This window comes from Sceloporus occidentalis, unplaced genomic scaffold (assembly GCF_023333645.1).
Source record: "Sceloporus occidentalis isolate IW3139 unplaced genomic scaffold, rSceOcc1.0.p SCAF_1, whole genome shotgun sequence".
NCBI lineage: Eukaryota > Metazoa > Chordata > Lepidosauria > Squamata > Phrynosomatidae > Sceloporus > Sceloporus occidentalis.
Window position 1 is genome coordinate 120,551,727 of NW_028316981.1, and position 17,907 is coordinate 120,569,633.

The window sequence follows — 17,907 nt, forward strand, 5'->3', positions numbered from 1 at the left end:
AATATGTATTTATCATTTGGAAAATATAGTTAATGTCTGGATATTTGTATATTGTCATTGGCAACCTTGCTCCTCATTCACCATGGCTTGTGATTTGTCTCCCTGCCTTGAGACCCAGAAAAACACAGTTCCTTATGATAACAGGCAATACCTGGAGATCTGGCAACACTAAGTTATACCATGTTTACACGTGGAGTCCTATTTATCTGGCTTTGTCAACTAAGCACAGCGGGACTTCCTTCCTCAAATACGAATCAGTTGGTTTGGACTAGTACAAATGGACTTACTGTCAATTGGACTAGAATTCAAAGACATAGCTGTGTTGGTCTTGATCAATATGCACAAGGTCATTGTAGCAAAGGAATACTGCAGCAGCTTTGAGACTAACTGAGAGAAAGAAAGATGCTACCAACTTCTTTCTTTCAGTTAATCTCAAAGGTGCTACCATACCTCTTTCCTACAATACCCTTGTGCACGGGATTGTGCTGCAAATCTATAGAGGTTTCCTTTTTCCTCTTCCACAGCCCTAATGATGCACTATGGAGAGAATAAGGTAGCCTAGTAGGATTATGCTGTAGTATTTTCTTAAATTAGAAGTTTAGATACAAGAAGAATTCATTAATGTGCCTATGTGCTGAACTAGAATGGCGGGGCGCATTATCTGTGGTCTGAATTTCCTTGGTTTTGGGGTTGCAGCTTCAACCATACATTTTTTCTATAAGCTTTATTTCCCTCTTTGGGGGAAATATATTTGGGGCTCCTAATAACAAACTAAACACATACTGCTTTTTCAAGGCACTCTCCTCCATGGAACAGTTTCACAACTTGGATCGGGACATTGAGGGTTCTGCCAAGCGCTGGAAGAAGTTTGTGGAGTCTGAATGTCCTGAAAAGGAGAAGTTTCCTCAGGAGTGGAAGAATAAATCTGCTTTGCAGCAGCTATGTATGATGAGAGCTTTACGACCTGACCGCATGACATATGCTGTCCGGTAAGTCCTGTTTACAAGCAAGGTGGCTGAGCCATGTCCAGCAGTGCAAAAACCAAACAGACACAAAAAACAAAGCTTTTGAACAGTGTGTCCATGAAAGGCTATGAGTCATAGAGGAGGCACTTAAATGTCTGGTTCTTATATATCTATTTTCCTAGCTTAGAATGAATCACTCTTAATTCCACAATGCAGTTTTCCTCCCACTGCCCTGCTCTTCATTTAATCAGACCAGACTCAATCATTGATGACCTCTTAACCTCAGCCACGTTCAGCATGGATTGCTATCTACAGGATGCTGACAATGCACAACTGTTATAGTATCCTGTCCTGTCTCCTTGAATCCACCATGAACATATTCACTGCCTTTCTTTTAAGCATTGCCTTTTCACTTTTCATTAAAATATGAATTGGAAACATGCACATCCAAGTGTGGAAATAACTAAGTTTAATAATTTTAATATTAATATTAAAGATAACTTAATTTGTTAACTCCTTCCTTGAAGGAGGGGTGAAGAACTAATATGATGGTTAAAGGCACTCATTGTAATGCAGTGAGTGCCATCTTTTAGTTATAGGTCATATCTTATAGTTATAGGCTAAGAGGGGTCTCAAAAGGAGAAGGTTGGTGGATAGCACTGGAGTTCTTAGAAACTGCAGTGTGGCAGGAATTGAACTTGGGAGCCTTGGCCCTTGCATGCAGATTGTATGCTCCAGCACTGATCTTTGCACACTACACTGCATGTCAGTGGAGTAGTAGAAGATGAATGTATTCATTAGTGCAGAAGAAAAAGCTCTGCATGTGGTCAGAGGCACTCAAAGGTATTTCTGATTCTGCCATCTAGTACTGCAGTGAATTGGTTATGGAATCAACTCTAAATAGGATGAAAACATCATCCCGTATTCAATTTTCCAGTCTAGATAAACAGGCCATAGTGTCTGAAGTGTGAGTGAAGAGCATATATGTTGGTGAAGGTAGAAAAAAGAGAGGCAAATCAGTAGGATGTTAACTCCAATGCTTTAGGACAGCATATCAACTGACAGTTTCTAGATGCATTGCACTATAAATTCCATCATTCTGTTTTGCTTACTTCCACATTTTTAAAAAAAATCTTACATTATTCCCGCCCTGAATGGGAAGAAATGTATATATTTTGATATACTCTTTTAAAAAAATTACCTGAATGAAATTACCTTTGTCTAACCTATACTGCCACAAAATATACTATGCTAAACCTAGTATATACTATACTTCTGTTTAGTGTGATTTTTGTCCATATTGGATTGGATCTTGCATCTATATGAAGAATTGCTCTACAAACTTCTTAGCTGGGCAGTGTTCTCCTAGAAGAAGTTAAGACCATCAAGATACATACAAAAGTCAATCTCAGTTCTGCAAACTAATTCTTATGACCCTAAATGACAAAACTTATGTGAAGTGTTAGTTGGTTTGGGAAATTCTGAGACTCACAGACTTAAAAAAAAAAACCTTAGGGAAAAAACTTGGTGGGGAATCCTTTATCAAAATATAATAATAAATTAACCAACCCAGGGAGAACTGAGAAAATACTCTAGATGATGATGATTTTAAATTTATAAAATAGTGCAAGCAATCCTGCTATGTGTACAAGGCAGTATAAAAAGACAAATAAGATTACAGCACAAAGAGCTTTTGAAGCTCCAGAAGTTGTTGGTCACAGAATGCTGACTGCCTCTTGGGAAAATCAATGCGGGAATGGCAGATACCAAGTTTTGGAACTGTGAACAAGGATCAGACTTCCTTTCCGGCACACTTTTGTAGAAGATTCAACTAATGGAATAAGTAAGACACAACATTCAAAAACTGCTGAAGGTTCTTAACAGTTGCATTGTTAACATTCAAAGAATGCCAACTTCGCTCGCATAAAAACAAGCAAGCAAACAAAACCCACACAAAACCTACATTTTGCAAACCTTCCCCAACCATTTTATCAAACTACATCTACAATTACTTTGATTCTGTATGTTATGAGTTTAAATTTTGTTGCTGTTTTTAATTAAGCCTATTTTATCAGTTTCTAAAATTGCATTTGTGGCAGTTCATAGGAGCACCTTCCAGGAAGAGGAGGTGGAATGCCAAGTTTTTAATGTTCATAATAAATTCTGTTTTGTCATTATAATTTATTTTACTTTCCTTGCCTGTTAACAAAAACAAAATTAGTTCGTTTTGTCATTCTCTAAAGGGATTTGTTTTATGTATTCTCATTAGAAATTATTGCTTCTCCACAAACTCTTACTTAAAAAGAGTATTATTTTTAAAAAAGTACTGCATACAAAGAAAGAAAAATGGCAGTGCATGCTGACTCCACAAGTAGCAACCTTATACATCCTAGCAGAAGACACTTGGTCCCAGTCTCTCAGGTTTTAAGAATAAACCATTCTAGTAGAAACAAACTCTATAATTTATGTCTATTTCAGTTAGTGAACTGTACTTGTTGTTTCAAAGAGCTTATACTAAAAATGATGTCTGGTAGCATTAGTTATTAGTTCCTATGGGAGGAAAAAGTAATAATGTAGTCTAGTTGATTCTGGTCATTGATGTTGTTATAAGTTATTTAGTGATATAGACTGAGATAAATGTAAACTTCATGCAGGCATGTAAGAACAAGTAGTTCAAGAAAAGCAAAAGGTCTTTTGCTCCATCAGGACTTTCCTGTTGTTTGGCATCTTAACTTTCTATTGAATGACATTTTATTATCTCCCTGGGCCTGACACACTACACAGTCTCTGCAGAAAAAAAACCCTTCTGCATTCAGGTATTTTAGTGAATCACACATTTTGGAAGCTGGACCAGCTAGTCTAGGGGAAAGCAACCTGGTGCCCTACAGATGTTTTGGACTACAAACCTCATAATCCTTGATTGGTGATACTGGCTTGGAGGACACCTCGTTCTCTGCTACTCATCCTGGGTAGCCTTTTCTATTATTAGAGGGTATCTGATACCTAAAAATTTAAGATTGCCTGCCAGTTTTTTTCTTGAAAATGTGACAGATCAAGCAATATCTTTCTAATCATGGTGCCAGCAGAAAAATAAATGCTCACTGTGTTGGCATTCATCATGTTTGATATGAATACTGCAAAAGGCATGATTCCAGCTGCATCTTGTTGGCCTGTTTGAGGAGAACCCAACTCAGATTGTTTGGGGAAACGTACCAAAATATAAAGCATTTTACAATTGAATTCTTAAAGGTCCATAGACCGATAGCTGGAGGACTACCAGGCCTCTCCAAAGGCTTCCAAACCTTCGTGTGCATAGATAACATCCTTGGCCTAGGCCTCTTAGCAGATTATGGCTAGTAGGTTCATACTGACTTGTATCTACTGCCTCCCCAAATCACCTATGGTCGTGGGAGTGTCCAGTGCTGTCTTACCATATTCTGACATGAAACCTGAATGTCCCTGTGTGTGCCTAGAAAAATTCTTTATGCATCTATCTGCAAAAGGAGATGCAGTGCAACTTGGGTACTATAGTGCATTTTTTAAGTTAATGGATTGGAATAAGAACATTTACATATAAGAGAAATTGGGAGGAAATATTGAAAAAGCATGAGCAGTATTTGCCCTTCAAAGAGCCCTTGTCAAGATAGTGTGGGTGGGTGTGCTTACCTGTAGGAGGTATGGCAACATCTGGGGGGAAAAAACATGAGTATTTTTTTCTGTAGTTTGTTACTTTTGCTTCTTTTCTGCCTGTAAGTAACTTTCATAACTGCATCTTTCTTGCCAATAATAATAGTAGTACATTTCATACTGTATGGTTTTTTATGGCATACATTATTTAGTTTTTTGTGGGTTTTCTGGGCTATGTGGCCATGTTCTAGAAGAGTTTCTTCCTGACGTTTCGCCAGCATCTGTGGCTGGCATCTTTAATGCCAGCCACAGATGCTGGCGAAACGTCAGGAAGAAACTCTTCTAGAACATGGCCACATAGCCCAGAAAACCCACAAAAAACTATGGATGCCGGCCATGAAAGCCTTCAACTTCACATTCATTCTTTGTTATCAGCTACCTAATTATTCCCTGGTGCTTCTCAATGCTTTTATCTTTACACCAGTTCTGTATCTTGTGTGGAATATATTTGGAAATTCAGTCATTATAATTATTTGAGTAGGTTGTCATCGTAAGCAGCAGCAGCAATTTTGGTTTGATTGGCATTGGTAATATTCTGACCTCTTATTAAAACTGTAAATTGAGTTGAGTGAATAATTCAAAATATAGATTTTTCAAAGTTTTCTGTAAGTCAATAAATTAGGTCTTTTTGATACCATGCACTCTCTGAGGATAGAATTTCCATTAAGGATAGCCCATGAAATTGATCAACACAGCACTGAAGACCAAGGACATCTAGCTATTTTCCAGAAGATCCTTAATCTTAGCCTGCTGAACTTGTTGTGTTGGCACACTGCCACTCCCCCCACCTCTTTTGACATAATTCTCAGACTTCGTGTGGTGAAGAAGGTCATGCCTGCCAGATCCTGAGCCTGTTGGTGAAAATAACTAATCACATGTGGTGCTACAGATTTAACTTAGATCAAATGTATCTAATTTTTATTAAAGAAAATTGATTTAGATTTAATTTTTTAAATGCACTGTGTTTCCTGAACATTAATGTATCTTCTCTTCCAACAGAGATTTTGTTGAGGAAAAGCTTGGGAACAAATATGTGCAAGGAAGATCTCTGGATTTTGCAACATCATTTGAGGAGTCAGGCCCTGCGATCCCAATGTTCTTTATCCTCTCACCTGGAGTTGATCCCTTGAAAGATGTAGAGAAGCATGGTAAATACACTGTGTCTGTTCATCCAAGGGCCATACTCACCTTGCCAAGGAGAAGCTATCCCTATTGCTTCCAGCTAGAAGGAGCCTTTTCTTGTGGGGAAGTGTCTCATACAGAGAGCAGGCAGGGGCCTCGTTACCACTTACAGATAAATGAGCGTGCAATCTGAATCAATGGATCGATTCAACATCAGAGCATGGTTCCCACTACATTTGCCTCAATCACATTTTCTGGCATCAAAATAATCCACTTGTCGTTCCCATTCACAACTGAATCGATTCAAAATTATTTGGTTCCAGCCAGCCAAAGGGCAAATTTGAATCGATTCTGATCTGCTTGTGATTCACACTTGCATTGAATCGATTTGGTGAAAAAGACGTGGAAAAATCAGCGTCAAAACGAGGCAGGTTAAATGGGTTTGGTGCATGGCCCCCCTCACCAAATCGCTTCAGCGAATCGATTTAAGTGGAAACCATGGTCGTTTGAACTGGTACAAACTGAATCGCGATCCAGTTTAAAAGCTAGTGGGAATGAGGCCAGGGTCTCCTTGATCTGCATGTACCACGGAAAGAAGGATTATACAGCCTTTCCTAGTTGGATGACTACAGTTCTCATGATCTTCAATGAGCATGCTGGTTGGGATGATGAGATTTGTAGTTCAAAATATCTGGATGTTGCTAGGTAATGTAAGGGAGATTTAGCAGCAAGCTCATAGAAGCTAGTGTCCCATGCTTTATTTTATATATTTCAACCTTCCCCTTCCTTTCTTTCTGTGAAGTCTTCTAACTCTTTCTGGTCTTTTTAGAGACCAATCAGCCACGAAGGAGAATTCATATGTTAAGAAAGGTGTGTGTGTGTGTGTGTGTTTTCCACATAACATAAGGCCTTTTTCACATTATTGGTGTTGACAATAATTTTTCTCTGATAACTTCACTTTACCCAGGATGAAACAGCCTGACTTCAGTGTCTCTCAGCTGGTCGTTGAATGGTGTCTATTAGTGCAAGGACTGAGGAGGCTGTGCTAGCAGAACAGTTGTTTTTATCCAGGCTTTGCAGTACTCAGAGAACACACCCAGTGAAATGAGTGGGTCAATGTGGTCCTGACTAACATTATGTCTCATTGATAGATCCTGACTAATATTAAGTCTAATTTATTTCAGTAGGTAGACTCTAAGCATGTCTAAGCCTGGATCCAAACCTTTGATAGAAACAGTGTGCAGGGTCTTCTGGGATTGAGTGAATAGTTTCTGAAGAGTGAATACTTTCCTGTTTGTCAGAGATTTGTCTGGACTCACTACACCTGTGGAGGCCTAAATATCCTGAAAACATCAGATCCTGTCTGATCTTGGAAGCTAAGCAGTATCAGCCCCACTTAATACCTGGATGGGTGACCACTGAAGAATACCAGGTTGCAGATAGTATTTCAGCAGAAACCAATGAAAGGTCACCTCTGAGTATTCCTTGCCGAAGAAAGTCCTAGGAAATTCATGGGGGCTCCATAATCAGTAACCACTTGAAGGGATGTACACAGACAATACCTGTGTGTGAGGTTATTCCACTGTTTCTGGAGGACTTTGAAGGTTGTCAGTATGAGAACTTTTTGAGGTGCTTGCAGCCCTAGCCTAAGAGACAATGGAAGAAGAAATGTAAAACTAGATCAAACAGATGATTTAGAAGCATCTTGGATGAGCATATATGCCCTTTAGAAAAATGGTTCTTCAAATCACCTTTTATGTGAGAGGACTCAGAATTTTCTTAATTATTTCCCACTCCAGCATAAGGTGAATTGAAGAGCAGTGCAGTTGAGGGAGGTAGTCCCCCTTTGAACTCAAACTGAGCAACAGTCCTCACATTGGTGAATATCCTTGCTCCAAATTCTGGCCCCATTCCCCATGAAGGATACATTACAGGATTATATGATGTCCTTTACTGTGCAGCACTTCCTATTGAGCAAATGGTGTCACTTTGGAGAGGAAGGTTCAGTGGGAAGACTTGCAAGAAGTGATTTTTATTACAGACCTTCTGTATAACTAGTCCCATAATAATGTAACACATACACACAGTTATATAACATGAGTGTTGTAATATAAAATGTTATATAACAGTTATATAACATGAGTATTGTAATCCTTTGTTGTATCTTTTTCCCCAATCACTTTTATTTATTCATCTTACAACTTGGGAGAAAAATCATAATGTCTTTGCTAATCACCGGTACCAGAACTATGCCCTAAGTGTTTGCATATGCAGATCAGAATGCTAAGCATACAAATAAGTTTGCATCACACCTCCTTGTAGTTGTCTGTTTTCATGTGTGAAAATGCCCAATTGCTCCTTCCAGTATGATTTTATTTTTCTCTCTCCAGAGTGTAGATCCATGTTTCTGAGTTTGATTTTGATGGGAGGGATTGTTATTCAACTGCAGAAGAGGCATTTAGCTTTTTGACATTTCAATCTAAGGATCCTAATGCACATCTGATTGGCCTGCCACAGCCTATATTAGCAGTATTATTTGTGCACTGCTCTTCCATCTTGGCCAATCGTGAGTGTATGGAGCAAATTCTTAAACAGGAAAAACCACAGTGCTGCTGTTGATGGCAAATTGTTTCAGAAAGATGTTTGTTACAGTTGCACAGAATGCTATCTTCATAGCTAAAGGGATTCTGTGGTTCCACTGGTTTGCTAGAGTAGGGTGCTTGAGGTGAGGATAATAGAAACTTAGAATTTATTTTTTTAAGCCCATGCCCTTGTGGATTTTGTATGGGAGCTCACCCTTCACCATGTTTGGACTGCTTTGCCCTGAGTGCACCCAAATCATATTTACTCTGTATTGAACAATCGGACAGAAACAAGGTCACATCCACATTCCTGTTCATACTACAACATGAGATATCACAACTACAGCTGTTTAGTAGAATGCCATGTATTGCCTAGGCTGGGAGTTGGGGTTGTACAGACTACCCCTTTTAGCGCCAGATTGGGGCTGCAGCAACCACATGCCGTGGCCCTGATCTCATCTTTCCATGGTGCAAAAAGGATGCCATAGCTGCCATGGCTACTGCTTTTTGGTGCTCCTTTGGTGCTGCGTCATCTAGACGCCAGAGGAACATCATGATGCCACTCACCGTGTGGTGCGGCACACAGCATCATGCCAGCCTGGAGTTGGGGTGTGCGTTTGTGGACACCACACCCTGACTCTGCCCCCAGGCCGGCCTTAATGGCGGGTCTGTACAGTCCCTTAGTTATTCATGGTAATTTGGATATCTTCACAAAGACCAGCCCTTCCCTGTATGATGTTGCCTACAAGTTACTAGCTTGCTAGCATCTTCACCTTTTCCAAGAGGAAAGCTGGTTTTCTCTCTCCATGTGCTTTGGTGAGATCTGACCTTTTAAAACTTGGGATATTGTTGTGGATCTTGGTGGGAGTGGACAGAAGCCTAATTCTGTTTAAGTGCTGGGGGAGGCATTCTAGCTCACCTTTTCCAAGAGGAAAGCTGGTTTTCTCTCTCCATGTGCTTTGGTCAGATCTGACCTTTTAAAACTTGGGATATTGCTGTGGATCTTGGTGGGAGTGGACAGAAGCCTAATTCTCTTTAAGTGCTGGGGGAGGTGCGCGAATTGTTTATTTTTATTTTTTAAAAAATTGTTATATAGTCAAGGAGGATTTGGAGTACATAGGAGAAGCTGGCCTGGGAACATTGTTAGAGGGGTCCCTTTAATTTTCCACATTTTCTTTTCCCTTTCCTTAAGGGGTTTGTGGGTACTTCTGCTCAGAGGAAGTGAGTCAGAGTCTACATAACTATAAGGCCAGTGAATTGAACTCAAGGACAGAGTTTGGGGACAAAGGCCAAGCCATCAGGGGGTCTTTACACTTGTGTTTAGCAGGGGAAACCCACAGTTTTGTTCAGAGTTTCCTTAAGACTTCTCAGTATGGACATTGAAGGCCCTGCTGCAGTCACCTGCAACACCTGTGGGATGTTTGTCTTCTTGCCTAGGGATATGGGGAACTTTACCTGCCCCAAGTGCAAGTTGGTAGCCCTCTTAGAAGAGAAAGTACAGCAGCTGGAGGCCCAGGTAGCTACACTTCAGCATCATAGGGAGGAAGAGGTTGTCCTGACCAGAACGGACCAGATGGTCCTGGACAGGAAACACACAAAGGAAGTTGCTGGGGAAGAGGAGGTCACTTCACACACAACAAAAGTAGATAGTTGGAAGAAGGTCACACACAGAAGTAGGGAAACCAGGGAACATTCTGTAAGCTTACAGCTACAGAATCGATTTCAATCTCTCTCTACTGTCAAGGATGATGAGGAACAACAGCAGGGACAGACCTCAGGGACAGAGCAGGGGACCCAGAGAGCTCCACCAAAGGGAACGGACGCTGCTAAGCCTCGGAGGAGGCGTGTGGTGGTCATCAGGGACTCTTTGCTGAGAGGCACTGAACCAGTGGTTTGTGGGCCTGACAAGATGTCTCGGGAGGTGTGCTGTCTCCCTGGGGCAAAGATCCGTGATGTGACAGAGAGGCTGACAAGACTGGTCAAGCCTACTGACCATTACCCCCTTTTTTTGGTTCATGTGGGAACCAATGATACTGCAAGGCATAGCCTTCAGAATATCATAAGGGATTATGAGGCTTTGGGTAGGAAGTTGAAAGAGGAGGTTGCACAGGTTGTCATCTCCTCTCTTCTCCCAGTTGAAGGGCATGGTCCAGGAAGGGAGAAGAAAATAGAGGATGTAAATAACTGGCTCCGTAGATGGTGCCGCCAAGAACGATTTGGATTCTTGGACCATGGGCTGCGGTTCCGTGACGCGGGACTTCTGGCAGGGGATGGGTTGCATCTCACGCCAGTTGGCAAAAACATTTTTGCCAATAGCCTCAAGAATTTGATCAGGAGGGCTTTAAACTGAGTTATGTGGGGGAGGGAGACAGTATTCTGGAAGGCAAAAAGGCTGGAGAAGATAGTCAAACTGACAGAGAGGGAACAAGACAAACAGTGCAAGGACCCAACAGTGGGAGGCAAATAAACTTGCACAGGCAGCAAGTAAAGGGAACACATGGTCTTAGATGCCTCTACACTAATGCACAGAGCATGGGAAATAAGCACGATGAACTTCAACTCCTAGTACAACAAAGAAAATATGATATAATAGGCATCACTGAAACCTGGTGGGATGAGTCTCATGATTGGAATGTGGAAATAGAGGGGTATAACCTTTTCAAGAGAAACAGGCCAAACAGGAAAGGAGGAGGAATAGCCCTATATGTCAGAGATATTTACACCAGTGAAGAGATCCAGGACATCAATCCTGGAAGCCAGGTGGAGAGCATCTGGATAAGAATCAAAGCCGAGGGAAACCACAAGGATGTTACGGTGGGAGTCTACTACAGACCCCCAAGTCAGACGGAGGAATTGGATGATGCCTTTCTAGAACAGATGACCACACACTCAGAAAGGAGAGATGTAGTAGTGATGGGTGACTTCAACTACCCTGATATTTGTTGGAAGTCAAACTCAGCCAGATCCTCAAGGTCTAGTAAATTCCTCACTTGCCTTGGAGACAATTTCATGGTCCAAAAGGTGGAAGAGGCAACAAGGGGATCAGCTATTTTAGATCTGATCCTAACCAACAAGGATGACTTGGTTAATGAAGTGCAAGTGGTGGGATCCTTAGGTGGGAGTGACCGTGTTCTCCTGGAGTTTGTTATACAATGGAAAGGAGAAGCCAGGCATAGTCAGACACGTATTCTAGACTTCAGGAGAGCGGATTTCAGTAAACTTAGAGAAATACTGGGGGCGATCCCATGGTCAGGAATACTAAAAGAGAAGGGAGTTCAAGATGGATGGGAGTTTCTCAAAAGGGAGATACTGAAGGCACAAATTAAAACAGTTCCAGTGAGAAAGAAAAATGGGAGGTGTTGCAAGAACCCAGGATGGATGACCAAGGAACTTTCAGCTCAGCTAAATTTTAAATGGAACATGTATAAGAAATGGAAAAATTAGGAAATCACCAAAGAGGAATTCAAACAAATAGCTAGCCAGTGTAGAGATAAGGTCAGAAAAGCCAAAGCACAGAATGAACTCAGGCTTGCTAGAGAGGTTAAAAACAACAAAAAGGGCTTTTTTGGATATGTCCACAGCAAGAAGAAGGAAATGGTAGGCCACTGCGTGGAGAAGATGGCAAAATGCTAACAGAAGACAGAGAAAAGGCAGAATTACTCAACACCGTCTTTGCCTCAGTCTTCTCAGAAACGGCAAAGGGTGCTCAACCTGAGGATAATGGAGCAGAGGACAGAATAGGGGAAATTCAGCACAAAATAAGTAAAGAGATAGTACAGGAATACCTGTTTAACCTAAATGAATTTAAGTCTCCAGGACCAGATGAGCTACATCCAAGGGTATTAAAAGAACTGGCAAATGTAATATCGGAGCCATTGGCAATCATATTTGAAAACTCCTGGAAAACAGGAGAGATCCCAGCAGACTGGAGGAGGGCAAACGTTGTCCCCATCTTCAAAAAGGAGAAGAAAGAGGATCCCAACAATTATCGTCCAGTTAGTCTGACATCAATACCAGGAAAGATTCTGGAGCAGATCATTAAACAGGGAATCTGTGAACATCTAGATGGCAATGCCATAATCACAAAAAGTCAACATGGGTTTCAGAGAAACAAGTCATGCCAGACAAATCTAATCTCTTTCTTTGATAAAATTACCAGCTTGGTAGATGAAGGGAATGCTGTGGATATAGTATATCTTGATTTCAGTAAGGCCTTTGACAGGGTTCCCCATGACATTCTCGCAAACAAGCTTGTAAAATGTGGGCTAGACAAGGCAACTGTTAAGTGGATTTGTAATTGGTTGACCGGCCGAACCCAAAGGGTGCTCAACAATGGCACCTTTTCATCCTGGAGAGAAGTAACCAGTGGTGTTCCACAGGGCTCTGTCCTGGGCCCAGTACTGTTCAACACCTTTATCAATGACTTGGAGGAAAAAATTGGGGGAATACTTATCAAATTTGCAGATGACACCAAATTAGGAGGAATAGCTAATACTCCAGAGGACAGGATCAAAATTCAAAATGACCTGAATAGACTAGAAAGCTGGGCCACAGCTAACAGAATGAACTTCAACAGGGAGAAATGTAAGGTACTGCACTTAGGGCGAAAAAATGAAATGCACAGATGTAGGATGGGGGACACCTGGCTTAAGGAGACAACATGTGAAAAGGATCTTGGAGTCCAAGTAGACCACAAGTTGAACATGAGTCAACAGTGCGATGCAGCAGCTAACAAGGCCAATGCGATTTTAGGCTGCATCAATAGAAGTATCATATCTAGATCCAGGGAAGTAATAGTGCCACTATATTCTGCTCTGGTCAGGCCCGACCTGGAATATTGTGTCCAGTTCTGGGCACCACAATTCAAAAAGGACATTGAGAAACTGGAGCGTGTCCAAAGGAGGGCGACTAAAATGGTGAAAGGTCTGGAAACCTTGCCCTATGAGGAACGACTCAGGGAGCTGGGGATGTTTAGCCTGGAGAAGAGAAGGTTAAGAGGTGATATGATAGCCCTATTTAAATACTTGAAGGGATGTCATATTGAGGAGGGAGCCAGCTTGTTTTCTGCTGCTCCAGAGACTAGGACCCGGAGCAATGGATGCAAGCTGCAGGAAAAGAGATTCCACCTCAACATTAGGAGGAATTTCCTGACAGTAAGGGCTGTTCGACAGTGGAACACACTTCCTCGGAGTGTAGTGGAGTCCCCCTCCTTGGAGGTCTTCAAATGGAGGCTGGATGGCCATCTGTCGGGGATGCTTTGATCTGGATTTCCTGCATGGCAGGGGGTTGGACTGGATGGCCCTTGCGGTCTCTTCCAATTCTATGATTCTATGATTCTATGATTTTACTTTTTTTAAAAAATTGGTCTGGTTGTGAGTCTCATGCAGAATATGTTTTGCTACAGCCCATCTATTTTTTATTTTTTGGCTTTTCTTTGTACATGTGCTTTGTTGCTCACAACAGAGTCACATTCCATGACATTTAGAAGCCTACGTAGCGGGGGAGAAAATCCTGAGAACCAAGAATTTGTGAGCAGTAATACAGAAGAATTGTTCCATTCACATTTCACACTAGAGCAGAGCTTGGAACAAACAAATTAATTATTAATTCATTTGCATAATTAATTAAGTTTAAGCCTAATGAGTCTAAAGTCACTGCAGTTAGTATGTGATTTAACATAGACCAAAACATTGCAAGCTGATTCACATCTTTTAACAGATGTCTGAGGATAGGTTAAGTTACTGTGTGTACACTGGACTACTGGATGAAGAAGAAAGGAAGGACTCATTGGTCATCCTTGCTTACTGGGCTGCTGCTTTGTAACTGAAAACAGGCTTAGGCAGAGAACAGGCTTAGGTTTAGGCCTGTTCTGGGAGGGATGTATAGTATATATCTTATGACTGAGGCAAGCAGGTCTGTGAAGAGAAGATGGGAGGAGTAAGGAAACAGATTTGCCCTGAGGGACTCAGGCAACAAGGAGTTAAACAGAAGTGTTTGGCTGTAGAGATTTCTATTAAGGCCCAATGTGGGAAAAATAGCGACAGGATAGAGTAAGAGAGAACATTAGGATGGTGGAGGATAGAATACTTTGCTTCTCCACGGACCCATATCCAATATATTAGTCTTCTTTAACTGCAGAGTGTGGCAAGACAATTGAAATAGTTAAAGAGTTCCTATATCTTGGTTCAAATATTGATAAGAATGGAGACTGCAGTCAAGAAATCAGAAGAAGACTAGTACTGGGAAAGGCAGTTATGAAAGAAATGGACAGGATCCCAAAGCGTAAAGACATAACTCTGAACACTAAAACGAGGGTAGCCCAATCCATTCTATTCCCCTTCACCATGTATGGATGTGAGATCTGGACAGTGAAGAAAGCTGAGAGCAAAAAAATCAGCTCATTTCAGATGTGGTGCTGGAAAAGGGTTTGCTGTTGCTTTGGCTAAACTTTGTCATTTTGGAGCTCCCTTCTGGGGCTGACACTTTTTTTTTTTTTTTGCAAGAGCAGGATCTACAGTGGCTGTTTCCTAATTATAATATGAATGAGGCGATTTATATTTCCTTATGGATGGCACATCAAGGCCTAAGCAAACATATACAGCTCCAAAAAAAACAGGAGAATTTATTTGAAAAATTATTTGCTTAATAATTATTGAATATTAATTACTTTGCCCATAAAAGGTAATTAGAATGTCGAGGCTGGGCTATTTTTCTTTTTCTTAGATTTAGATGTCCTCTAATCAATCATTAGAGGGCAGATAGAATAGTCAAAACTCAGGTTCAACAAAGCCAAATTCACTCAACTGGGGAAATAACTTTTTCCACAGGTATTTTTCTTAAATCCTTCTTCCACTCATTTTGCATAACATTAAGAAGATCATGGGGTTGATAGAAGTTGCAGTCCAGCAGTTGCTGAAGGGTTTCATGATTACCTGCCATTCCAGAACCTTCTGGTTGGTGGATGGAGATGGTGGGATTTGTAATCCAAAACATCTGGAAAGTGCCAAGTTGGATAAAACCAGACTAAACCTTGTTGTCTAACAATGGTTCCCTCCTCCTTTGACACCTGAATGTATATTATGTAAAGATTATCAACAAAGTCAGCACAGAAAAGTAGAATAGCTAGTACTTCACAAATATTCCTTTAAAAGTGCATATCCACGATATCCCCACTGCCACCTCTTGAAAGGGTTTTCAGCCCTGCCTAGATTAATCTTTCATAACACATAAATGGGATTTGAACAGAGAAAAAGCCAAAAACATTTGTGTCCGTAAAGCACCAAATCATTACAGTCTGATTGCTTGAAATTGTTACTCAATATAAGTGGCCAGGAAGGACTAAACCTTCTGGAAAAGTGTAGTGCAGTTGGTCTAGGACTCTGGAAACCAGGATTTGAATCCCTGCTCAGCCACAGAAATTCACTGGGTGAGCTTGGGCAAGTCACATTCTCTCAGTCTCAGAGGAGGGCAAAATCAAAACCCCTCTGGACTAATCTTGCCAAGAAAATCCTATATATAGGGTCACCTCAAGGTCTCCGTAAACTGAAAATGACCTGAAGGTACATAAATATAGAAAAAAGGTAAGAGGAGACACTATAAAGGTATATAAATGTATGAACGGATTTGAGAAAACAGATAGGAAGAAGTTTTTCTCCCTCTCATAATACTAAAATGTGAGGTCATTTTCTGAAACTGAACATTCGGATAAAAGGAAGTAATCCTTCAGTCAGTGCATAGTTAAACTGTGGAATTTACTGCTGCAACATATAGACAGAACTGTCAACTTGAATGGCTTTAAAGGTGTATTGAATAAATTCGTGGAGGATGGATGGCTACAGATTAGGATGGTGGTAGTATCAGAGGGAATATGGGGAATGTGAGTTGGAAAGAATTGCCTCAGTGAGATGGAGAAGCCTTGCTGGCAAACATCCCTTGGGCAAATGATGAACTATTACGTGAATAGAATGTTCAATTAGATCACTCTCTGACCTGATCCTACAAGCTCTTATGTTCTGAAAAGACCCAGCAGGGACAAAAACCCTCAGAAAGCAACCAACATGATTGTACTACCTTATTTCTGAAGCACCTCTTCTAAAATAACACTTCCAACTTCTCCAAAAATCTTTTTTATTTGTAGTATAAGACAAAGAAATATATACATCCTTAGCTTTAAGTGGGTTATCCCTTTGCAAATCTGTGTAAAATGCACTTGCTTTTAAAGGTATTAAATATATCCTGCTGGTTAAATTTAATGGGCAAGGAGCCACAGACTACAGAATAGCAAACCTTCCTCATCTCCACAGCAGATTTCAGTATTTTTACATGAATCTGATCTAGATTGGGATTGTATTTTGTGAGGATATAAGATTAACCACCACCCTTCTCCCTGGTTTCATGTCACTGTCCTGCCCCTGGAAATGCAATCTTCTACAAATAAGGCTCCAAGGACACATGCAGAAAAACAACCTAGGAGACCTGGATCCTCCTTGGCTGCAGGGAGACATTTACCCAGGGCCATGCAATGCATCCTAGAAGTAATCCAGTGGATTTCCATGGCCAAGCGAGGATTTTAAACTCTGGTCTCCAGTTGGTCCAGTGCTCAGACCACTACACCACACTGGCTCCCTCTTCTTTCTCTGAATTAGAGAGCCCCAAATTGTGTAATCTTTCCTCACAGGGCAACTTCTCTGCTTCCTTTATGCTTTTGGTTGCTTTTTTGTGCACCTCTTCCCATTCTTTTTTTTAAGTGCAGAACTGAACACAGTATTCTATATATGGCTGCAATGTGGATTTGTGAAAGGGTGAAACTGCACTGTCAGTTTTAGTTTCAGTTCTGTTTCATGTCAACATAATAGGAATTGGGTTTTTAAAAACAAACAGATGGGCAGCTGCAAACTGGTTCAGTACCACTTCCCCCAAATCCCTTTCTTGGTCAGTCAACACTTCAGCATGGGTCACATCTCTGTATATGTGAAGTTTGTTAGCCATTTTAATGCGCTTTCCCCCAGTTTGGAGAGATTATTTGGAAGCTCTTCACATATCTCAGCCAACTTGGCCACCTCAGCACTCGTTTGGTAATTCTAGACAGAATGTGAACAAGGCAGAAAGCACCATTCCTCCAACAAAAGTCCCTGAGAGATAGGGTTGCCATAACCCGCCCCCCCCTGTGACCAGCACGCTTTTGGGGGGCCCCTCCCGGTCACGGTCCGGTTTGGGCCCCCATCCGTGCCTGGTCCCCTGTTTGGGGGCCCGCTCCGGCCATTGCCGCTGCCGCTAATGCGACTGCTGCGGCGCCAACCCACCTCCTCCTCCAGCTTCGCCTTCCTCCTCTTCCTCGCCTCCAGGGCGAGGGCTTGAATGCCGCCCAGGCCTCAGTAGGGGCCAGCGGCAGCGCGTGCGCCTGCCCCACTTCCCTTGGCGTGCGCGGGGAAGGAAGTGGGGCAGGCGTGCGCGCTGCCGCTGGCCCCTACTGAGGCCTGGGCGGCATTCAAGCCCTCGACCTGGAGGCGCGCCTGCAGGCTTCAGGGCAGGGAGAGAAGGGTCTCTCCTCC

The 17,907-nt window shown here is 41.7% G+C and overlaps 1 protein-coding gene across 2 annotated transcripts in view; it reads left to right on the top strand.

Annotated features, from left to right (window-relative positions):
- The window catches only part of LOC149322050 (dynein axonemal heavy chain 9-like), a 261,190-nt gene that overhangs the window by 188,635 nt on the left and 54,648 nt on the right, over positions 1 to 17,907 (top strand). For both annotated transcript variants that reach the window (XM_089533794.1, XM_089533785.1), the window contains 2 exons: positions 796 to 989; positions 5,652 to 5,800. In XM_089533794.1, coding sequence (XP_089389920.1) covers positions 796 to 989; positions 5,652 to 5,800 — 343 coding nt within the window. The remainder of the gene's footprint in view (positions 1 to 795; positions 990 to 5,651; positions 5,801 to 17,907) is intronic.